The 25,502-nt window shown below is 40.2% G+C and overlaps 1 protein-coding gene across 1 annotated transcript in view; it reads left to right on the top strand.

The window, feature by feature from the left end:
* The window catches only part of nup210 (nucleoporin 210), a 110,970-nt gene that overhangs the window by 3,375 nt on the left and 82,093 nt on the right, over positions 1-25,502 (top strand). The window contains exons 2-4 of the mRNA XM_072280364.1: positions 5,539-5,675; positions 7,524-7,655; positions 20,671-20,767. Coding sequence (XP_072136465.1) covers positions 5,539-5,675; positions 7,524-7,655; positions 20,671-20,767 — 366 coding nt within the window. The remainder of the gene's footprint in view (positions 1-5,538; positions 5,676-7,523; positions 7,656-20,670; positions 20,768-25,502) is intronic.

Below are 25,502 nucleotides of genomic sequence, written 5' to 3'. Positions count from 1 at the left end.
CAGATACATGGATGGGAGGTGTATGGAGGGATATGATCTGTGTGCAGGTCAGTGGGACTAGGCAGAAAATGGTTCGGCACAGCCAAGAAGGGCCAAAAGACCTGTTTCTGTGCTGTAGTTTCTATGGTTCTATGGTCCCACCATGATCAACTTTCTTGTTCACCTCATCAAAAAAACTCAATCAAGTTCATAAAACATGATCTCCCATACCCAAAGCCATGGTGACTACTCCTAATTACCCTAATCCACCCCCGTGTTTCCAGACTTATATGTACCTTATTCAGTTCAGTTTACCTTTTCTTGGCTCACACAACTTAATACTTTAGTCTCTTGTGTTCAAAAGAAAACAACCTCCAGCTATAGTCTCTCATTATTCAACAAATATGTCAAAAAGGTCCTATCTCTATCTTTTCCCAAAGATCAAAGTCAATTTGTTATCCAGGTACATGTCTGTCACCATATACTACGCTGAAATTCAATTTCCTGTGTGTATTCACAGTAAGTACAAGAAAGACAATAGAATGAATGAAAAATGGCACACAACAATAGATAAATAAACACTATGCAAAAAACAAATTTTACAAACACACAAAAAAAGAAATAATGAAAAATATTGAGAACATAAATTAGTAAAGTCCTTGAAGGTGAATCCATAGTTTGTGGAATCAGTTTAATGCTGGGGTGATTATCGACTCTGGTTCTGAGGGGTGATTATTAACTCACGTTCTGGAGCCTGATGGTTGAGAGGTAATAACTGTCCTTGAACCTGGTAGTATAGGACCTAAGGCTCCTGTACCTCTTTTCTGATGGCAGTAGTAAGATGAGACCATGGCCAAGATGATGGGTGTTGATAGATGCTGATTTCCTATAACAGTGCTCAACAGTGTTAGTCATACTCAATGATGGGGAAGGTTTTACCTGTGAGGGGCTGGGCTGTGTTCATTAATTTTTGTCGGTTTTCCATTCAAGGGCACTGGTGTTTCCATACCAGGCCGTGAAATAACCAGTCAGTATATTCTTCACCTTGTAGTTATAGAAGTCTGTCAAATTTTTAGATGACATGCCAAATCTTCACAAACTTCTAAGAAAGTAGAGGTGCTGCTGTGCATTCTTTGTAATGGCACTTATGAGCAGGACCCAGGACAGGCCCTATGAAATGATAATGCTGAGGAATTTCAATTTGCTGACTTTCTCCACCTCTAATCCTCCAAAGAGGACCTCCAGTTTCCTCCTCCTGTAATCAGTTATCTGCTCCATGGTCTTGTTGACATTGAGTGAGAGGTTGTTGTGGCACCATTCAACCAGATAGTCAATATCCCTTCTATATGCCAATTCCTCATCACCTTTGATTTGGCCAGCAACAGTGATGTTGTCAGCAAACTTAAATGTGGCATTGGGGCTGTACTTAGCGTCACAGTCATAAGTATGAAGTGAATAGAGCAGGGGACTAAGCGCACAGCATTGTGGTGCACTTGGGTTGATGGAGATTGTGGAGGAGATGTTCTTATGCAATCATATTTCTTTAGTGTGGTGACTTGGCGCATTATACTAACTTGCTGTTTGCTGAAACTGTGTGCAGCTTCAGTGAAATCTTCCTAAACTATGTTCTATGGCTCAACCATGAAAGGGAGGTATCTCATTTGTTTTCTTAGTTACCTTTATTTAACAATTTTTTTTAAGGGTGTACTGTTAAAATTTCAAACAAATCTCTTGAGTGCCTAATTTCTCTGGCATTGATATACCTCCCAGCATCTTTTTTCCAGTCTATTTTTAATCTATTAAAATTGTCCTTTAGTGGACATTATTGATCCTAGTCGATACATGTACTTTTCCCGTAACTAAATTTAATTATCACTGTGCCCAATGTAGTGTCCCATTGAAACCTTTCCCACTGCTCAGGCTCATTCCCATTTTCTGTACCTTGTAAGGCTTCTTAGATATTTTTATTATGTTCATTAGATATTTTAGTATGTTAATCATGTTCCTTCTGTCATCTTTTTCTGTTGCGGTTGGGATAGTTTTAATCCCCACTGTGATATTTTTACACTTCTCAGAAATTTACCCCCATCTTCCTTCCTGACATCTCTTGCTACTTCCTGGTTTTGGTTCATTGTTTGAGTTTCTGCTGGTACCTTCCCGAGTGTTCTGTTTATTTGTGACTAAGAGTGGTGAGGGTGGGCCAGACCTTGCTGAGTGGAATTGGTGCTTCCAAACAGAATGTCCCGGTTTTGCTGTTTAAAAGCCTGTGCTTCTATGCATGTGTTGTGAATCACAGATGTCCTGAAGTTATTGTTCCAGTTATATTTGCTGATGAAAACAAAAGCTTTACTTATTTCAATTTAAATAGTTTTAAACATCTAAATATCAGAGTGATGTATTGAGATAGTGAAGGTTGTCGAAGTTTGTAGGGACAAGCCTTCTACCATCCAGATTGCAACGCATTTCTAAATAAATCTATTTTTTTAAGAATTACTTATCAATAGTTCTTTTTCCTTTTCATGTTAAAATTATAGCATCTTTAAAAGTATCTTTGAAGGCTGAAAGTTGTGTGTTTAATGGAAACTTGCTATGATATTTATATTGATCCTATGGGAAATAACCAGGGCTGTGTATGAGGGGTATTTTCTGAGAATTGTTCCAAAATGTTATGGAAGCACGATTTGTCCGAATTTTTGCCACAAATGTCAATTGTTTTGGATCAGCCTGACTAAGTCAGAACAATTTCCAATAGAAGAGCCACTGCAGAGATGAGCACTATTACTATTTAATTGATTGGAAAATGGGAAGTGAATCTTTTGATTTGGGAATAGAGTATAGTCACGAAGTTTCAGAAAACACCCATCTTCATGAGGGTAAGTTGTATGCTGTTCATGGTTCAATAGTTCCATTTAAGATCAGAGAATGTATTCAATATACAACCTGAAATTCTTACTCTTAGCAGACATCGACAACACAGAATGAATGATGGGGGGAGGGTGTAAGAACCCCGCACTCCCCTGTTGTCCTCCCACGCACAAGCAGCATTGACACTCCTGCCTCCCCCTCACCCCACTTATTCTAGCATAGAGATTCAGCATTCCCACCACCCACCATGCAAGCAACAGCAAAGCCCACAAAGAGAGATCATGGTCTTCCACATGATCTACTAACTGTCCCTTCCAACAAATCGACCTCCCTCAGGCTCTCACTCTCTCTTACTAGCGGGAGAAGCCGATGTCACTTCCACAGCAAGAGGGGAGAGAAGCAGTCACTCTGTAGATGTTACAGTCACAGTCTGAAGCATTGCTTTTTATTTTGGGTTCCCTAACTCAAGGTGAGAGGGAGAGAGAGTGAGAGATGATGGAATTGATGGCTTTGTTGCAAAGTTTGCAGATGATATGAAGATAGGTGGAGGGCAGGTAGTTTTGAGGAAGTAGAGAGGTTGCAGAAGGACTTAGATTAGGAAAATGGGCACAGATGGCAGATGGAATAGTGTTGGGAAGTGTATTGTCATGCACTTTGGTAGAAGAAATGAAAGTGTTGATTTTTTTTTCTCTAAGGAGAAAGAATGCAAAAAACAGAGGTGCAATGGGACTTGAGAGTCCTTGTGCAGGATTTCCCTAAAGGTTAATTTGCTGGTTGAGTCTGTGGTGAGGAAGGGAAATGCGATGTTAGCATTCATTTCAAGAGGACTAGAATATAAAAGCAAGGGTGTAATGTTGAGATTTTATAAAGCACTGGTGAGACCTCACTTGAAGTATTGCGACACTCACAAAACGCTGGAGGAACTCAGCAGGTCGGGCAGCATCTGTGGAAACAATCAGTCAACGTTTTGAGCTGGAACCGACTGTAACGCTCAGCTATATTGGCTCGTATATGTCTAGGGGAAATCCCGCCTGGCACCGGCCTGGACGCCTCCCGCTGGGTCGGTTGCTGTACCACTGCCACCCGAGTCAATCCCAACCATCAATCATCAGCCAGCACACACAGTACGTTTACCAAGTACACTTTATAGATATTACTAAGTCTATGGAATTAATATGTTCGATACAGAAAAGGATGTAATGGAGAAAAAAAGGAGTCAGACTTATCAAAGTCCAAGTTCTTCGTGCACAAGTTGGAGCTCAGAAATTCCTGGCGACCGCCTGGACCCCGCCGACGCACGGCTCGGGACCACCCGGACCCCGCCGGCACGTAGCTCGGGACCACCCGGAGTGACCAACTGCAGCCTTTTCGCCCGTCCGCCATCCTCCCCGTCTCTCCTCCGACTCCCCGCCAAAAACCCCGTCCACCGTTCTCCCCGGCTGTCCTCCGACTCCCCGCCAAAAACCCTCGTCCACCGTCCTCCCCGTCTCTCCTCCGACTCCCCCCAAAAACCCCATCCACCGTCCTCCCCGCCTCTCCTCTGACTCCCCGCCAAAAACCCCCTCCACAGTCATATGAGACAGCATTATCACCCGAAGAAATGATAACATGAATACCCATTGGCTAATAGCACCTGCTGTCTGTATTAACCCAAGCAAATGTCTAGCCAGAAACTTTTCAGCATTTAACATAACATAGAAGTCATTTTAATCCACATACGCAGCAATTTTAAAGATTAACATAACAAAGACGCCATTTAAAATTTAACATACAAAAAAAAGAGACCCCGTACACGACTGATCGTTTCCACGGATGCTGCCCAACCTGCTGATTTCCTCCAGCATTTTGTTGCTTTGACCCCAGCATCTGCAGATTATTTTATGTTGGAATATTGCGAGCAGGTTTGGGCCCCTTATCTTAGAAAGGATGTGCTGAATCTGTAAAGGGTTCAAAGGAAGTTCATGAAAATGATTCCAGGATTGAATGGCTTGTCATTTGATGCCTCTGGGCCTATATTCACTAGAATTCAGAAGAATGAGGGGGGACCTCATTGAAACCTATTGAATGATGAAAGGCCTTGATAGAGTGGATGTGGAGGGGATGTTTCCTGTGGTGGGAGAGTCTAGAACCAGAGGACACGGCCTCAGAATAGAGGGGCTTCCTTTTAGGATGAAGATGATGAGGAATTCCTTTAGCCAGAGAGTAGTGAACCTGTGGAATCTTTTGCCACGGGTAGTTGTGGAATCCAAATCTTTATGTATATTTAAGGCCAAGGTTGATAGATTCCTGATTGGTCATGGCATGACGGGATACAGAGAGAAGGCAGAAGTTTGGGGCTGAGAGGAAAATCAGAATCTGCCATGTTGAAATGGCGGAGCAGACACAGTGAGCCAAATTCTGCTCCTATACCTTGTGGTTTTATCAGGGAAGTGTTAACATTTTTGGTCATATTATGAAAAGGATGTATATAGAAGCAATGGCAGAGGTCCAAAGTAGATAACATCTGCTCTAAGTCAAACTAAGTTTGTTTGAAGTTTCAGTTTTCAATGGAACTAAATGCCGATGAACAAAGTTACCGGACAATTATATTCTAAACTAGCATTGCTATTATGGAATTGTGCTATGAGGTTATTTCGTAAGGCATTTAAGTATATTTTGAAGGCAAAATTTTTAAATTACAATATTTTGCTCCAGGTGGTCAACAAGACCAGATGTTGCCAGCATTGAACCTCTGAACCCCAATGATCAACAATGTTCCCAAAATGCAGTTGTTTTTTCACGTGCATCTCAACCGGCTCGCCTCACCAGCATTATTTTTGCTGAAGAAATAGGTATGGTTTTCTGAATAAATTCAGGTAATACTGAAGCTAACATTTGCACTATCGAGTAACTTTTGCCATACTTTTGTCACTGAGTGAAGTTCAGTTGTGCTGAGATCTTCATTCATTTTTAATTAATGGCCTGAACATGGCTTTCTTTCAAAATGCTCAGTGATTCTTTGTAACCAAGTAGGAAAATAGGGTGTGTGCACGTGTGTGTTTATCGTTTGGGTAAGTATGTAGGTGGCATGATCAGTGTATGGAAGATTCAAAAAATTGGGTATATGGTGGACAGTGAAAATGTTGTCTAATAACTGGATCTAGATCAAATGGGAAAGCGGGCAAAGAAATGGTAAATGAAATTTAACTTGGGCAAGTGTGAAGTGATGCAATTTTGGAAGTTAAACCAGGGCAGAACAAACAGTGTATGGTGGAGTCCCAGGTGCAAATGCATGGTTCCTGAAAGTGGTAGACAGAATGATGAAATAAGCAAATAGCTTGCTTTCCATCATTGACTGGGGGCATTAAATATAAGAGGAAGGGTATTATGTTACAGCTCAACAAAAGTCAGTGAGACCACACTTAGATCCTTATGTGCAGTTCTGTTCACTATCAATAAGGTGGATATGATTAAACTAGGAGAGAATGTAGAAATGATTCACAAGGATGTTGCTGGGATTGGTGGGCTAGTTCTACAAGGAGAGACTGAATAGGATGAGAATGTAGGAATGATTCACAAGAATGTTGCTGGGATTGGTGAGCTAGTTCTACAAGGAGAGACGGAATAGGATGAGAATGTAGGAATGATTCACAAGGATGTTGCTGGGATTGGTGGGCTAGTTTTACAAAGAGATATTGAATAGGCTTGGGCTGTTTTTTCCTGGAGTGAAGGAGTTGAGGGGCGACCTTAGAGATTTATAAAATCACAGGGAGCAGAGATACAGTCATGGTGTGTTTTTTTTTCAAGGGTATTAAGTCTACAACAGGAAGATGACACAGTTTTAAGGTTGGAGGGAAAAGATTTAAAGAGGTCCTGAGGGGTGAACTTTTCGTACAGTGGTTGGCGGGAATATGGAGTGAGCTACCAGAGGGGTTAGTAGAGGCACGAAGAATTACAACATTGAAAAGACATTTGAACATGTTCATGGATAGTGAAGTTTCAGAGGGAAATGTGCCAAATACAGGGAAATGGAGTGAACTCAACCCTTCGACCTGGACGAGTTGGGCTAGAGGCCTGTTTTCACACTCTCCAATGCCTCTATGAATGCTACAGTCTTTCCAAAGCAGTCTCTTGAGGGCAGTTAAGATTTTGAAATGAAAGGGTCTTTTTTAGAATGTTCGGTTTCTTTTATTAAGATATTTTCACTGTTCATTGTACCATGATGATCTCAATCATGTTAGCTTCATTAGTACGTAACACAAATTGTTATTTTCCCCTACGTCTCGAAATTTCCTCTGATGTTTTAAAACCTTATTATCAGTTCTTTATTTCTCTTGCAACTCTGTCTATTAATGTTGGGTTGGCTCAGCACTAATATCACTAGTTGGGAAATGGTGAGAATTCACAAGCACAGTTGGTTTTAGGACGAAAGATAATGAGATAGTGAAAGATGATGAAAGAGTTATGACAGTCACTTTAAAATTTTAATTTGACCCAATGGGATTTAAGAATATCGGTGAAAATTAGATGAACAGAAATGTTGTAGCCACATGGTTTAAAAGAGATTTTAGTATTTATAAAATGTGTTTCCAATTTATCATGAGCAAATGAAAAATGTAGGTGACTTTGAATGAAGTGATTTTTTTCTTTTGCAAAAGTTTCTGTTTGTCTTTCATTGTGCATATTTTTCCCTTTAATAGCATTTGGCCGGGTCTTGCGGTGTGACGTAATAGTTGATGTCATCAGCAGGATTGAAATTGTGTCTACAACTCGTGAACTTTACTTGGAAGATTCTCCACTGAAATTAAGAATTACGGCTTTGGATTCAGAAGGTATGCAAATCTTTGTATGGTAACAGGTACTTAAGTTTTGTATGAATCCAGTTTCTAGTCATGAGATTACTTGAATGTGCCACCCTTTCCATTTTCAAACACAGAGAGAAAGACACTCACTCAGTTATTAAGTGTTTTGTTCTTAGTTGCTGTGAGAAAATGGATTGCCATGTGAGATGGATAGGTCAAAGATGAAGTTGGTTTTTGCTAAATTTGTGGCCAATGGCAAACTCGGTGTACTTCCCCTGTCCACTTGGCACTACGTTTACTCTACGTTGTAATCATAGATGATTGTGATAAGCTAATCAGTTCCCCCTGCACTTGACTACAGACTTTGATTTTTTTTTAACCACACCATTCACATAAAGAACAAAAATAGGAGCAAAAATTGAACATTCATCTCTTCACATTAACTCTGCCATGGCTCATTTTTTTTAAGTTTTGCAATCCCTGCAGGAAAGTGACACTATGTCCCATGATTCCCTAAATATCCAATATTTAACATTTTGTCTTGAATATGTTCAATGGCTGAGTCTCCTTATGTAGGGAATAGCAAATACATACTCAGTCCAGAATGGTTGACTCCTTGTTTTGAGACTTTCCTCCATGAATCTAAACATCCCGGCTGGGGGAGAAACCAACTACACTCCTACCTTGTGAGTCCCCATGACGACTTCATACATTTCAGTTCTTCTGAGCATGGGCACGGGCTCATTGTGTTTAATCTCTCAAAGTTTGTTTGCTGCAGTCCCCTCTATTGCAAGTATATCCTCCCTTTGGGTAGGGAGACCAGGTATACACATGATATTCTGGAGTGGTGCTCCCTTGGCTGTATAGAATTGTAGTAAGATGTCTTTACCCCTATAGTTAAGCTCTCTTGCAATGAAGGTCAGCATATTGATTGCCTTCCTAACTACTTGTTATACCTGCACAATAACCTTAAGCATTTCATTTTCCAATCTTTCATAATTTACCTTTTTTACAAATCCAGATTGATTCTGCTCAGTCCTTTCATTTTTTTTAAGAGACTCCATTCAAGTACTCCAACTGTTGCTGAGTTGTACTCTTACCTATCAAATCCTCAGAAACATGAGTGTAGTAGCTTTTCTTTCCTTATCTTTCCTTATTGCCTCTGGTATCTCTGTAAGTATTTGTCATTGGTCTCCTCGTTCTCATCTGTGTACTGGCCAAAGCCCTATAAAGTACAGCAATACATTTATGTTAATGGCATGCTGCTTTACCTCAGCATAAGCTCTTTCAAGCCATTCAGTAATTCTGAATTATCAGACTGCCCAGTGTCCAAAATTGGATGAATAAAAGTAATCTAAGATTATCAGAAACTGAAAAGATTGGTTTTAACCTTGGTACTATGTAATCATACATTGATTGGAAATTGAAATTGATTTCATAAGAAAGGGACAGATCACTTTGGGATTATACTGATAAACCTCCAAATAGTCAGCAGGATTTAGAAGAACAAATATGTAGAAAATAGCAGTAGGTTTCAAAAGCAATAGGGCTGTAGCAGTGATTTTTAACCTCTTTAATATTGACTGGGACTGCCTTACTTTTAAATGGGGGGAAATTTGTTCGAGGTCCAAAAAGAGTTTTTAAAGCAGTATGTAACGAGTTGTTCTACGGAGGGAGCTGTACTCAAGCTTATTTCAAGGAATGAGGAGCGTGCAAATATCTGTGAGGAACTGTGTAGTCACTGACCAGAATTCAGTAAGATTTAAGGTAGGCATGGAAAAGGGTAAGTTTGGGCCAAGAGTTTAAGATCTTAAATTGTGGAGGGCTGAGTTCACTGGTATAAGACATGATCTAGATTGGGTGTATCTGGTGGAGAAAAACAACATCCAATACATGGAAGGTGTTTAAAAGTAAAATAGAAATTCCCAGATAATATGTCCCTATAACAGTGAAAACCAAAGAAACTAAGGTAAAGGGAACTTTGATTAACAGAGGAAATTAAGGTTGATCAGGAAGGAGGAAGTGTTTTTCAGCTAAGAGGGCGAAAAGGTGGTGTATATTGGCCCTGGCCAGCTGAATTAAAAATAATTCCAAAATGTTTATAAATACATTAGAAGCAAGTGGCTAGCGTTTGTGTGGGGCCAGGAGATGTGTGTGGTATCCTGAATTAATACATTGCATCAGTATTTATCAGTGAGTAATTATTGCCAAACATTCTCAGGGATAGTATTTGTGTTCAATTAGAAAGGCAGGGACAGATTAGAGGATGTCAACATGGTTCTATCAATGGAAAATCCTGCCCCACAAATCAGACAGATATTTGAGGAGCTTTCTAAGATCATTGAAGATCAGATGTGGTGTATTTGGACGTTAGCAAGGCTTATGACAAGGACCCAGACAGTCGGCAGGTCCAGAAAGTTGGAGCACATGAAGTACAAGGTATTATTGTAAACTGGATCCAAAACTGGCTTGGTGATTAGAGGCAGAGGTTAATGGTGGAGGGTTGTTTATCTGACTATAAAGCCTGTATCTGGTGGTGCACAGCAGGGCTTGGTGCTGGCATAGTTGCTTTCTTGTCAAATATATAAATGACTTGGATGAGAATGACTGCATTTCTGAATCAGATTTAATATCACCAGCATATGTCGTGAAACTTATTAACTGCAGCAGCAGTACAAAGAAATACATGATAATATAGGGGAAAAAACTGTGAATTACAGGTTTTTTGTGTGTGTGTGTGTGTATAATTTAACTAAGTAGTGAGGTAGTGTTCATGGGTTCATTGACTATTCAGAAATTGGATGGCAGAGGGGAAGAAGCAATTCCTGAATAATTGAGTGTGTGCCTTCAGGCTTCTGTATCTCCTTCCTGATGGTAGCAATGAGAAGAGGACATGTCCTGGGTGGTAGAGGCCCTGAATGATGGATGTTGCCTTTCCTGAGGCAGTGCTCCTTGAAGATGACCTGGGCATTACAAAGGCTAGTGCCCATTTTGGAACTGGCTAATTTTACAACTCTCTGCAACCTACTTCAATCCTGTACAGTAGGTACCCCGCCCCCACCCCCCACCCCATACCGGATGATGATGCAACCAGTTAGAATGCTCTCCACGGTACATCTGTAGAAATATGCAAGTGTTTTTGGTGATAAACTAAATCTCCTCAAACTCCTATTGAAGCCACTGTGTTGCTGCCTTTTCAGCTGCATTGATATGTTGGGACCGGGTTGGGTCCTCACAGATATTGACACCCAGGAGCTTGAAGTTGCTCATTCTCTCCACTTCTCTGATTCCTCTATGAGGTCTGGTGTGTGTTCCCTCGTCTTGCCCTTTCTGAAGTCCACAATCTGTTCTTTGGTCTTACTTGCGTTGAGTGCAAGGTCATTGCTATGACACCATGCAACTACTGGTATATCTTGCTCCTGTACACCCTGTCATCACCATCTGAGATACTGCAACCAATGGTTGTATCATTAGCAAATTTCTAGATGGCATTTGAGCTATGCCTAGCCACACAGTCATTGGTGTAGAGAGAGTAGAGCAGTGGCTAAGCACATCCCTGAGGTGTTCCAGTGTTGCGTGTCAATGAGGTGGAGATGTTATGTCCAATCCGCACCAGTTGTGGTCTTCTGGCTAAGAAGTCGAGAATCCCGTTGCAAGGGGAGGTACGTAGGCCCAGGTTCCAGAGCTTTTGGATCATAATTGTAAGAATGAGGGTGCTAAACACTGAGCCATAGTCAATAAACAGCATCCTGACATAGGTATTTGTATTGTCCAGGTGATCCAAGGCCGTGTGGGGAGCCAGTGACACCGCAACCACTGTAGACCTTTTGTGGCGATGGGCAAATTGCAGTGGGTCTCGGTCCTTACTGATAAGCAAGTTCGCTGACAACGTGTAGATTAGTCGAGTTGTACATTGTAGAGATGGATGCCCAAGGATAGGGGGACATGGAGAAGCTGGAAAGTTGGGTATAATGGTAGCAGATGGAATTTAAGTGTGAGGCAATACACTTTGGACTATCTAATGATGACAGGACATGCACAGTAAACAGTAGGTATCTTAGCATGCAAGTTCATAGCTTCCTGAAAATAGTGACACAATTGGGTAGAATACTGAAAATGCCATTCGGCTTGTTTATCTTCATAGTCGGGGGGCATTGGGCAGGGGGTGGGGGATTGAGTCTAAGCTTTGGAATGTCATGCCACAGCTGTGCAAAACATTTGGGCCACAGTTGTAATATTGTGTGCCATTTGGATCAGGATTAGCAGCACAGGAAAGAGTGTGGGAGAGATTCACCAGGATGTTGCTTGGAATGAAGGGCTTTTAGGCACAAGGAGAGAGTGGATTGAGGAGCATAGACAGGCTGGATGGTTAGTCTTTCCTCTAAGGACAGAGACTAAAACTAGAGGACATAGGTTTAATAAGATTGGGAACTATTTAAGCGAAATGTTGAGGGTCAATTTTTTTCTGCTGAATGGTGGGTATATGAAACAAGCTGCCAGGTGAGGCGGTAAAGGCAGGTAGAGTAACAGTTTGTTTAACAAGACATTTGGTTAGGCACTTGAATGGTAAAGAAATAGAAGGATATGGATCACAGGCTGAAAAATGGGATTATCATGGAAAGGCATGTTAGTCTGCATTGGGTATAATCAGCCAAAGGGCCTGTTTCCATGCTGTGACATTCTGACTATTGAGTTTTGTGCTGCGTTTATACCATCACCAAGATGGCTTAATCTATACAAACATCAACTGACTCTGTCTTTGCTTCAATTTATTTCCTTCCAAAGCCCTCAGTCCATGCCTTTGTTTGCTCTGAGCTTGATTGTTCCTGTCCAGTCTGATCTTTCTCATTGCAGCCCTCATAAACTTGAGGTCCTAGCAAATTCATCTGGTCTCTTTCTCAACTTGCAATGAGTCTTCTGCACCCTCTTTTGTGATTGAGTAATTGGTTAAATGAGATCTTACTCTTAAAAACTTTAAGCCTTCAAATCATGGCTTGAAGCTCCTTGTATCTTGATCTTAAACACAAAAGATTCTGCAGATGCTGGAAATCCAGAGACCGACAGACAGACACAGCATCTATAGAGAGGAATAAACAGTCAATATTTTGGGTCCAGAACTTCTGGTGAAGCATCTCTGCCCAAAACATTGACTGTTTATTTATCTCCATAGATGCTGCCTGATCTGCTAAGTTCCTCCTGCATTTTGTGCGTTATCCAGGTCTCAAGTCCATACTCTTCAATTTGGTTCTTTTTGATCAACTTCAGATGAAATGCTCCATGGTGATGTTTTCAGCTGCCGTAGCCAAAATTTTGGTGCTCTCTCCCTAAAGTTCTCCAATCTTGTATACACTTTCCTTTTAATATTGTTCATTATTGCGCTCAGGCAAAGATTTTAGTCATGGCCTCCAATATCATTTTTGGTTAATGCCACAGTTGTACCTGGGGATATTTTACCAGTTTAAGGGTATATGTCAATAAATCCGTGTTGTATTATGGGATTATTTAAATAAAAGGCTTTGCTGTTGTTCTAGGTAATACTTTGATTATTTCAAAGCATCCAAGGATCACCTTGGATTTAATTTATGTTCTTTACAAAAATATGCCATGTTCTAACACCCTCCCCAACCACGCTGCAACAATTAAGTTTTATTTTAAATAGCAGATGCTTGCCAATTAAACGATGGTAGGCACCTTTTTTGCTCTTTTTGACAAGCTTTCCCAGGATCTGATTGTTTAATCGTTAGGTTGTAGTTGCTCCATTCTGCTCATGGCAATGCCTGCAGCATAAATGTTTTGCATTTCCCAATGCCATTCCGCAGAAAAGTTCTTGCTCTACCTTCAACTCATTCTAAATGCTTAAGCTTTACTGTTTCCGCAGGTCAGCAGCAAGGATGGTTTTGGATATGTTTTGAACAGTACATCAGTTTTAATTTTTTTTTTCACCTTTTGGGTTCAATTGCCAATCACTCTGCAAGGAAATGAGTGGTCCTGACATGATTATGCATCCTGGTATTCTCCGTGGAATGTGCAGCAAGTTTTGAGATTTCCTACCTTGATGTGGCAATAATGTTCCTTATGTTATTTCCACTGGACTCTCACTGGATCTGCCTGTGGCCTAGATCCTCCATTTTGCTCTCAATAGTCCACAGCCTTAACAGGATTTTCATTGTCACCAAAAATCAAAGCAAAGCCTTGAGATTACAAACCGGTAAGAATCAGGCTAGCAGATAAGAATGAGTAAACGGTGACTGGACAGCAGAAGCAGAGCTGAGGGAAGGTAGCAGATGGAGTGAAACATAAGTTGGTGCCTTAATAGCAGGAGTTCAGGGAGAACCAGGGGTTAAGCCGCGAACACTTAGGTTGTTGGAGAGGAACAAGAGAGGTTTTCAAACTGAGTTGTGGTAAAGTGAAAATTAAGGCAGATTTCAAAATGATTTCATTCATTGTCAACACATGAGATTCTGCAGATGCTGGAAATCTAGAGTAACACACACGCACACACAATGCTGAAGGAGCTCAGTAGGTCAGGCAGCATCTATGAAGAGGAATAAACACTCTCAGCCTGAAATTTTAACTGTATTCCTCTCCATAGGTACTGCCTGACTTGCTGAATTAATCTAATGTTAACTACCGTGAAGGGGTTGCATATTAAATCAATGGAAATTTATATAAACGAGTACACATCCTTTAAATCTACTTTTCTTCCCACTTGCATTTGAAATCTTGCTGTAACATTCAATTTGTTGGATTAACTTTGAGTTCTCTAGCTTTCTCTACCTCCAGTTCAAGATTAGGGTATGAGATCTTGTATCATGAATCTTCAAGTTGTTGGCAATATCGTTCACTTCCTTAAGTCAAGTCCTTTGGGCTTTTAAGTCATTGGTTTCAAAGAATAGGAGCAGCCTGTTTTTGTTCCAAAGCACTTTGAATGTTTATGTAAAAGATCTTCAGCTACCCTGAGGTCACTGACCAAGGATCAATGCAGAGCAAGGCCTTTCCAAGTGCAAATGATTTTGGATTTGGAACTTCTGGATAGCTGTCAGAACTTTCAACATGAGATTTTTGAGATGAAGGGAGTTTTTCTCTCATTCCATTGTAAATAAATTTAAAGAAAATAGTTCAGATTTTAAAGCTGTTTCCCTATTTGAAAGGAATTAAGTGATTAAACAAAGGTAAGTATTTATGAAATAAAAATTCCCTTAATGAAATAAATATAAGTCTTTTGATGTATTGTAAAATTTATTTCATTGTCTCCTGCAAATGGGAATGTCATATGAACACTTACTCCAAACATTGGTTCTCTTGTATTTGATGGAAAATGCTAGATTTTTTTAAAAATTAAGTTTACCAATTTAATTTCATTCCAAATGTATATAAACTAATGTATACAAGTTATGGATTTGCTTTATAATGAAGTAGGTATGAATTGGCATCTCTAAATTTTTTTAGGGACATGAACGTTCACATCATTGGGATTCTTAGTGCAGAAGTGACCTGAACTAACATTTGCACCACTCCATATATTCCTGGGATTTCTGTAAAGTTTTACATTACCCTATACATGAGAGATTCTGCAGAGCTGTTAGATAATCGCAATCAAGTTATTATCACTGGCATACTGTTCGTCATGAAATTTGTTTTGCAGCATTACAGTGCAATACATAAAAAAACTTTATAGTAAGAAATTGGAAAATGTGTGTAAAGTGAGCAGAAAAGAGAGGTAGTATTCATGGGTTCATGGGCAGCTCAGAAATCTGGCGGAAGGGAAGAAACTGTTCATAAGATGTTGAGTGTATATCTTTAGGCTCCTCTACCATCTCCTTGATGGTAGTAATGAGAAAAGGGCATATTTGTTGAGCATATTTGTGGTAAACCACGTATATAGGTTGTAATTGGGTTACCTGTCTGGACATGCCTGGACACGCCCCTTGGCTGACTGCTCCTGTGGCTCCTCCCACAGACCCCTGAATAAAGGCTATTGTGTCACTGCTCCTCCCACAGTCCAGGACAGACACACAGCGTGGACCTGGATCCATTTTACTGTTAGTAAAAGCCTTTCACTATTTACTCTACTTCCAGTCTTTTGGAGTAATTGATAGTGCATCAATATTATTATTATTGTGGTTGCTGGGAAACCCAGATGTACATTTACCAGTCCTTTTCAAAGCTTCCTGATGGTACTGATGTCAGTTGCAATTCATTGCGCCAAGATGGGTGCAACAAATCAGCCTGCGGTTAAAATTTGTATTCCATCATGGTATTTGTATTGCTATAATTTTTTGATGGTAGTTATTCTGATGTGCTTTCATCTACATCACATCATAAATCATGATGTAAACTATTTCATTTTCACTTGTCACTGATTTAGCTGAGTCTGTCATTTTCTTTAATCTTCCTGTCGTGGTCATGTGGATGTTTCAGCAAACCATTAGTCTTGATGCAAAGCTGAATTGTAGATTAAGTCTTATATATGAAGCTACATTTCAATCCATTTAGTCTCTCCTGACTGTGGAGAGTGAATGTGCTTTTATCTTTGCTCTCTGATCAGTTCCAAGTCTCTAAACACTATATTCAAACTACAAAATTTAAGGTGAATTAGCAGCACTGAGATCTGGAAGCTAAACTGTGAGATGTGATGCATGAATTACTAAATATGCTACTGTGTGAAATAATGATCCACTATCAAGGTTACAGATGTGACTGTTTGCCATGAGAAAAGTGATATTTTAATTTTCGGTTTGTAAATAGGATAAAACCACTACGCCACTGTGGTACTCCAGTAAAAAAAAAACTTTGACATTAACAGAATAATAAAAGCAGTCTGTGATCAAGTCTGTCAAAACTTAGTTTTATTTGTCATATGTACATCAAAACATCGAAGCATGCAGTGAAATGCGTCATTTGTGTCAACGATCAACATGGCCTGGTTATGTGCTGTATGGAGGCAGTCTGCAATTGTCACCACACTTCCTTATTCTTCATGTAAATGGAAATGGGAGAGGTGAGTGAACCAGAATTTGCTACTTGTTCTCCACTCACCATCACAACAGACATTTGGTGAAATTATTGGTGAACCACAGCTGAATTTTGGACTTCTAAGTGGGAGATAATGCCTCGGGAAGTGAAAATATAAGCAAAAAGGAATTTTGTATTTCATGACCTGTGTTATACAAAAGTGATTTGCAATAAATCACTGTTGAAGAGGAGCCACCCGAGTAACATTTGAAAATGTATACACCAGCTTGTGCACAGAATGGCCCAGCAATGATATGAATGATTTATGTGTTCTAGGGATTAAGTGTTGGCAGAACATCAACAGAACTCCGTTTCAGTTTAAATAGAGGAAGTTCTGTGTCCACCTAAGAGAATTGAGTTGGTTTAATGTGCCAGCTTAACATCACAGTTGAAAGATGGCATCTTTGGCAGTGGAGCATTTTCTCTGTACTGGTGCATTGGACTCGATCCTAGTGATCCACTCCTGGAGTTGGAACAAACAATATGGTTAATGAGTGAGCTGCAGAAAAAGAAACGAATGCTAAGTATCCATTTGTTTAGTATGATTTACATAAGGAAATGGAGCAAATTGCAAAAGAGGAGAAAAAATATTCCGATAGGCTTCACCTTAAACACATCCCTTGTTAGTCATGAATTTGTTATTCACAGCTTCAAGTATTCATGACTGCATCTCGCTGCTCGTTGTGGCATCTCCAGTAAACTTCTATCTGTTTTTCCTAACATTGCTCTTCATTAAATATTTCTTTGCAATTAAGTGAAAGCACCTTTGCAGAACAAGAAATGAACTTAGTGGGTCAGGCAGCATCTGTAGAGGGAAAATTTTTAGTTGCTTCAAATCAAGTACATTCATTGGATCCTTCAAGATCAAATTTAATCAACTGAGAGAACGATAGCAATATGATCTATGAAAATCTGATCTATGGAACTTGGCATTCCAAAGTATGTTAACCTAGAATTCTGGTTTCTGGAAATGACAACTTGAACTACTTACTAGTCTGCTTGGTTGGGGTTGCAAAAGCAAGAGAAAAGGAATATTGGTTCAAATTCAAGATCCAAAGTGCATTTCTCTGATTCGTAAATGTTCACTACATTGATGATCTTAATGTTAGTGAGTTTGGCAGTAATGCAGACATCTAGGAGCCTGATCTATTATAGCACCCTGTTAGGAAATGGAATTCTTATGGTTATGTATCCCATAATTCCATCCATTCTTTATAATGTGGTTAATCTGCTTACAAGATTTTAAACAAAGTGACTTCCTTTTGGGAAAACTTGTCCTGTTCATCAAGACTTTATCACAGGAATTCATACCTTACACCTTAAACAGTAGTATACTATCCAGCACCATCTGTAAGGAGACTGTGCAATATGTGGGTTTTCCCCAGGTGCTCCAGTTTCCTCCCACAGTCCAAAGGTGTATTGGGTAGGTTAATTGGTCATTGTTAATTGTCCTGTGATTAAATCGGGGTTAAATCACGGATTACTGGCTGGTGTATCTCAAAGGGCCGGAAAGACCTGTTCTGCATTGTATCTCTAAATAAAATATTTTTTCCCCCTCCTTTCTTTAATCCATGGTTCATTTGGCCATTTCCTTGACATGGCAGACTTTATAGCAGTTGTTACTATGGGCAGCCTCCAGCATGCCCTCGGTTTCCTAATCTGCAGGCAAAGGTCAATTATGATTTACTTCATGTTGCACTGGTTGTTGTGACAATGGAGCTTTCATACTGCAGGTCATAGAAAGAGCAAAGGTTCCCAAACTTGTGTATGCCATGGACCCCCACCATTAACCGAGGGATCCATGGACCCCAGGCTGGGAACCACTGCTATGGAGAGTGGGTGGGGCAGTTAAACTAATGAAGAATTTATTTCTGACATTGGTGGTTTTCATTAATATTGAGCATTCCAGATGGTTAAAATGTGCCACCACATTCCAGTTCTATGCTAGCAGTGACGTAGGGTTGGGTCCACAAGATTGGAGGATGAGTAACTGGCAAATCTTGTTTGCTTCAATAACTGGGAGGGACATGGAAGACTTTTTAAAGAAAAAAAGCTGCTTGAACTGGGTGGGAAGAAGGGGAAACAAAATGCAACTGTGAACTAGGTCAGAAAGTTTGAAACTAGCTGAGGCAATTTAAAAGAGAACAAGTGGCAGGAATTGTATACTTTCCATAATGAAATAATTTCATGTAGGCACACTGGGCTCTCAGAGTTGCAGAGGATCTGGGTTACAAAAATCTGATTTTACACAAACTCCCCGATAGGTTTTTAAAGAAACAAAAATGTGTTACAGCAATACAAACATCTTCAGAAGTTATGGACTATGAGCAACAGTTAGTTATTTCAGAAGAAAACCAGTCTGTTTGCAAAAACTCCCTGCAGTAATCAAGTAGACACCAGACACAGACAACCAGTTCATAATGTGAGGACATTTGAGGCATTTGCTTTGGAAACTAACAAGGCAATGTCTTCTACTATCGAAGAACATAATATCAGTCAATACTTTAAGGTTACCAAAACTGCCATTGTATGTGGAGCATTCTGATTCTGTACCAATGTATCAATACATGGGAAAACAACTAAATAATCATGTTGAGTAATGTCACAGCAACAACATTGCACTCAGTGTCAACAAGACCAAAGAGCTGAGAGTGGACTTCAGAAAGTGTAGGATCAGGGAACACGAACCAATCTTCATAGAGGGATCAGAAGTAGAGAGAGTGAGCAATTTCATGTTCCTAGGTTTCAAGATCTCTGAGGATCTATTCTGGACCCAACATATTGATGCAGCTATAAAGAAGGTAAGACAGTGGTTATAGTTCATTAGGAGTTTGAGGAGATTTGGTTTGTCACCTAAGGCACTCAAACTTCTACAGATGCACTGTGGAGAGCATTCTGACAGGCTACATCACTGTCTGGTATGGGGGCGGGGTGGGTGTTGGGGTTACTGCACAGGATCAAAAGAAGCTACAGAAAGTTGAAAAATTAGTCAGCCCCATCTTGGGTACTAGCCTCCATAGTATCCAAGACATCTTCAAGGAGCAGTGCCTCAGAAAGGTGGCATCCATCATTAAGGGCCCCTATCACCCAGGGCACGCCCTGATCTTATTATTAACTGTCAAATAGGAGGTACAGAAGCCTGAAGGCGCACACTCAGTGATTCAGGAACAGTTTCTTCCCCTCTGCCATCTGATTCCCAAGTGGACATTGAACCCATGAACACTACCTCACTTCTATTATTTCTGTTTTTGCAGTATTTTTAACTTAACTATTTAATATAGACCTAGTGTAATTTATTTATTTTTCTCTATTGTGCTTTGTACTGTTGCTGCTGAGTTAGCAAATTTCATGGCATATGCCAGTGATATTAAACGGGACTCTGATAATCAACTCTCACTGAAATTGTTTGTTTCTGACTTGTGGTTTATGGACTTCCCTTGGGGAGTTTGTGTAACCTGGGGATTGCTACAGCAGTCTTCAATGAGATTGTAATACATATAGAACATTATCTATTGCTTTCAATATCCTGCTGTTTGTAAACATGTTACTTCTGCTTTAATATTTGATATTTTGTTTGGCAATGTTGGCAACAATTCAATTTATCTTTGTAGATGTACAGTGCAATTTCAGTTTAATTAAGAGCGCACTAAGGCTGTGAGTCCCAATATCCTCATTAGTCACAGAGCAGTCATGAATGATCTACTTGTGTTATGTGGTTAGATAATAAACTGTCTCATTGAGTATTTGTTTTGAGAGACACAAATGTCATGTTGATGATGTAACTGGTGCCCACATCCTTGTTAAAATCCCAGTTTTATCCAGCTTCACGGGTCGCTGCACATGTTGAAATTGCAGTGGTATTTTTGATGAGATCTCCTGCTGTGTTTTCACTCCTTCAGGTACCTGTTTGCTTTTTCCAGAGTGCGTTAAAATAGATATTGGTGATAGAGCCTGAGAGAAACCAGCTGAGCTGCAATTGCATATTAACCTGTGGTGCAGGTACTAAGTTGTTTTATCCCCCCCCTTACAGGCAACACATTCAGCACCTTGGCAGGAATCGTATTTGAATGGAGTATAGTGAAGGATACAGAATTTGCTGGATATTCAGATTCCCACAATGCTTTAAGGTAGGTAATCACAAACACAAGAAAATCTACAGATGCTGGAAATCAAAAGCGACACACACAAAGTACAGGAGGAACTCATCAGGTCAGGCAGCATCTGCGGAAAAGAGTAAACAGCTGATGTTTCGGGTCGAGACCCTTCTTCAGGACCGAGAGGGTTGGGAGGAGATGCCTGAATTTAAGAGGTGGGGGAAGGGGCAAAGGGCTGGCTGGAAGGCGATGGGTGAAGCCAGGTGGGTGGGAAAGGTCAAGGGCTGGAGAAGAATCTACTGGGACACAAGGGTGGGCAATTGGAAAAAGGGAAAGAGGAGAGGACCCAGGGGGGTAATAAGCAATAAAAGGTCTGAGTGGGGAATGGGGGGTTTGGAGGAGTTTCCTTCTCTGGAAGGAGAGATCAGTGTACCAGAATACAAGGTGTTGCTCCCTGAGGATGGCCTCATCTCGGCACAGGAGGCCATGGATCAACACTTTGGAATGGGAATCAGAATTAAAATGTTTCAGCACCAGAAAGATCTGCTTCTCCTGACTCTTCAGATGCAACTTTTTCTTTGAGTGATTATGTTTCGCAATTAAATAGTTTATCCTTTCATTTTTAAGTTTCAAAAATATGACACCTCCCTTTTAAACCTGCTGATCTAGCTAGTAGTTGCAACATATTAAGCCAGCTGTGCAGTGCTCTGATCATTGCTCAAGACAGATGAGGCGAGTTCTTTGGGAGAATTTAATGACAAAGCAGCTAAATTCCTTGAAAGAAGTGGGAATTGAGGACTGAAGGGAATTGGCACAAGAGAGATGAATTAAGGTAGATCATCCAGGCTTGAGGAGTCAAGTGCTTTATTGCTACTCCTATTTTGTTATGCTCTTCAGTCTGATGTGTGAATATTGAATTCAAGATTATATGGGTGGAATGTATCCACTTGGTTGTAGACGCAGTGGATTCTGGTTAATTGGGACACATTGGGACTAGTACATTTTGGCCCATTTAAGCAGCTGCCCCAATTAGCTGAAGTTCAATGGAAATGGTTAAAAAGATATAAAAAAGACAAACTACAATTTTACTGAATAACAAATTGTGTATTTAGATTAAATGTAAAACAAATTACATTCAGAATGCCAATACTATACTATAAAACTGTATTAGTTTGTAGTAGTTATCAACAAAGGAATTCATCTAGTGCAGGCTGCTGTTTTCTTTTGATTGACTGTAAATTAACAAAATCAGTGTAGATGCCTAGTGCAGATAATGGACTACCTTCATACAATGTCTTTGGTAATTTGACCCTCCAAATCTTCATTTTCATTGTAATATTCAAGATGATTGTCGTTACCTTAATCTTCATGACTCCCAACTTGAAGAAGTGAAATTGTTTTCATTTTCACTCGCAGCCATTTCTGCCCCCTCTAAGCCAGAATGCTTGAAACCGCAGTGAGCAAAGCAGTCTGGAATTGTCTTACCGCTTATATCTTGGCAACTATCAGTGACAAAAATCACTGCTTTTTGATCAGAAATACATGCAACTAACACTATTTTTAAAAACTGTTCACTCTATACACAGACAACTGCACGTGACTGATGCTAGTTAGGAACTGCTCAGCAACAGTCTCCTGTCCCATTAAAGTGGCATGGTGTCTGAAATAAATGAAGGGAATCTGGATTTTTTTTCTTTATTAGTTTTTGTTCTTTAAGAGTTGTCCCAAATAAGCAGGTGCCCTGATGAACCAATGGCCCAATTAACAATACCACTGTATTGTTTTCTTCAAGCATAATTTAACTTGGTCTTTGATATATAGATTCTGAATTTATGTGATAATGTACTGAGTTCTCCACTGTCAGTTTTCACACCAGATGTTTTCCATTTGATATCTTCTCTCATGCAAATATATTCAGTGAGTTTAAGGAAGGGTGAAATGACGTACATTGCAGCTCCTCATAGAGGTTATTCAGCTGAAATGGGTTTGATTTTCAAAAATGCAGTGCAAAGAAACCAGCCAGAAGTGTCTGAACCATTTCTCCTTGACAAATTATATAAGTATGATATCATTTCTGTCATTCATGACTGATGTCCAAGTTTTCCCCCATACAGCTGGAGGCAGGAAAGTGCCACTACTTTCCAAGATCCTGCTAACATCCAACAAATAGTTCATGAGATTATTAAAAGGCACTCCCATCTGAATGTAAATATCATCACGATAAAATCACTTTTGCACAGGGGAAAAGTAAGCCTCAGCTTCTAATCTGGAAAATAATTGAAACAAATTAAAAAGATGGCGTATATACTTCAGAAGACAGTGGATGCATTCATTGGGTCTGGCAATATCTGTAGAAAGAGAAACTGAGTTGATATTTCATGTCAAACAACCCATCAAAACTGGGCAAATGGTCATATTGAGTTGAAGAGGGGCTGCATGAGGAATGAAAAGGACAAAGGTAATAGCTCTGGGGCTTGGACAGAGTTGCCATGGCACTAAGCTTTCGCTGATGTTATTTGACCATTTCCAGATATTACAGTCCACTTGCCAGATCTGTAACAGCTCATTTACTCTCCCTATACCCATTTATAGCCTTCTAACTTCTTATTACAACTTACTTTCCTACCAATCTTAGTGTTGTCCACAAATTTAGCAACCATGCATTCACCCAATATGTTGACTTCTCTAACTTCCGCAAATGCCCCACCCCTGTCCCCTGATGCTCTCATATCCCCTTTTGCCTATCACCTGTCCAGCTCTTGGCTCCATCCCTCCCCCTCCTGTCTTCTCCTATCATTTTGGATCTCCCCCTCCCCCTCCCCCTCCCACTTTCAAATCTCTTACTAACTCTTCCTTCAGTTAGTCCTGACGAAGGGTCTCGGCCTGAAACATCGACTGTACCTCTTCCTACAGATGCCGCTTGGCCTGCTGCGTTCACCAGCAACTTTGATGTGTGTTGCTTCACCCAATATGTGATAGTTTTATTATATCTTGTGAACCAATGAAAGAGTCACCTATGCCTTTTGTTTCTTGTTGGTTGACCATTTTTCTACCAAAATGTCATTATCTAACCATTTCTAGGATTCCATGTCATATTGCCCTTGCTGACATCATTGACTTCACCTGAATCCTCTACAAATGCCTTTACCAGCTTTTTTCAGCTGCATAGCGAATGGGTCAGGCTGCCTCTCCTGACTCCCAATTACAGATCTCTTTTGCTCTCTCAGCAGTCCTCTGCCTTTCTCCGCAAGTTAAAGCTTGTGAAGTTCCTATTTTTCTCCTCAGTTCCAATAAAAGGTTATGTATCTGAAATATCTTTTACAGCCTTGACGTAACATCCCATCCCATGTACGCAGTACTTTGTCCTCCATAGATCAATGTGCCAAAAGCTTTCTTTACGACCCTGTCTACCTGTCACGCCACTTTCAATGAATTATGGACCCGTATTCCCAGATACCTTTGTTCTGCTGCCCTCCTCAGTGCCCTACCGTTCACTGTAAAACCTACCCTGGTAGGTTCTACTGAAGTGCAACTCCTCACACTTGTCCGCATTAAATTCCATCTGCTATTTTTCTAGCTGCTCCAGATCCCAGTTGCAGTTGTTGGATTTTCACATGGAGTAAGTGGCCCAGCTCACTTCAGAGTTGCTGTCTGCTATTAATCACACATCTAAAACTTGGTGCACGAAGACAATAAGAAAAGCTGTTCCCAATTTAAAATGGGTAAGGTTGCAGAATAACACACTCAAACTGCTGGAGAAACTCAGCAAGTCGGGCAGCATCTATGGAGGGGATTAAACTGTCAATGTTTTGGGCTGAGCCCTTTCATCAGGACCAGCAACCTGATGCTGATTTCCAGCACCTGCAGAATCTCTTGTGTTCAGGCTTACAGAATAACTGCTGTGCAGTATCTTCCTGCCATGCATTCATTTCTTTTGTTTTTGTTGTTCATTACACCTGAGATTAATGTTCATAAGCTATAATTCATAAGCTGACATTGTCTGTAACTTTCTGATTTTTGTTGTTCTTTGCATTAATGAGCTCAAATTTGTTCTTTTTTTTCTTAAACGCTTCTGAGAATAGGACTCAAGGGCTTGAATCTGCTTACAGCAGAAAGCACATTGCCCATTTACATTAAAACTAAGTGTTGAGAGGTACTACAGAAGTGTATTTGCAAATCTGATTTTTTAAAAAATAAATAGAACATAAAGTACAGCACAGGAACGGACCCTTTGGCCCACAATATTGTGCCCATCCAATTAACTTAGTCATCAAATTGCTAACTAAACTAATCTCTCCATTTTCTCCACATTCATGTGCCTATCTAAGCATCTCTTTCCATTTGACCTGCCATGGTGCAACACTTCACCTTTGGCCGGGTTAAATTCCATCTTCCATTTCTCCACTGATATCTCCAACTGATCTATGTCCCATTGTATTCTTTTCCAGTCCTCTACGCTATCCACAGCACCACCAATCTTCACATCATCTGCAAATTTACTAACCTACCCATCCCATTATTTATATACATAAACGGCGGAGGTCCCAGTACAGATCCCTGTAGAACACCACTAATCACAGACCTCTAGCTAGAATAAGTCCCTTTGACCGCTACTCTCTGTCTTCTATGGGCAAGCCAGTTCTGAGTCCAAATGGTCAATTCACCATAGATCCCATGCATCATAATCTTCTGGATGAACTGCCAATGAGGAACTTTGTTAAATGCCCTACAAAAATCCATATATATAACAGCCACAGCTCTAGCTTCA

Source organism: Mobula birostris, chromosome 16, assembly GCF_030028105.1.
Source record: "Mobula birostris isolate sMobBir1 chromosome 16, sMobBir1.hap1, whole genome shotgun sequence".
In the NCBI taxonomy this organism is placed as follows: Eukaryota; Metazoa; Chordata; class Chondrichthyes; order Myliobatiformes; family Myliobatidae; genus Mobula; species Mobula birostris.
Note: the sequence above shows the minus strand (reverse complement) of the source record. Positions and strands in the feature narration are given on the sequence as shown.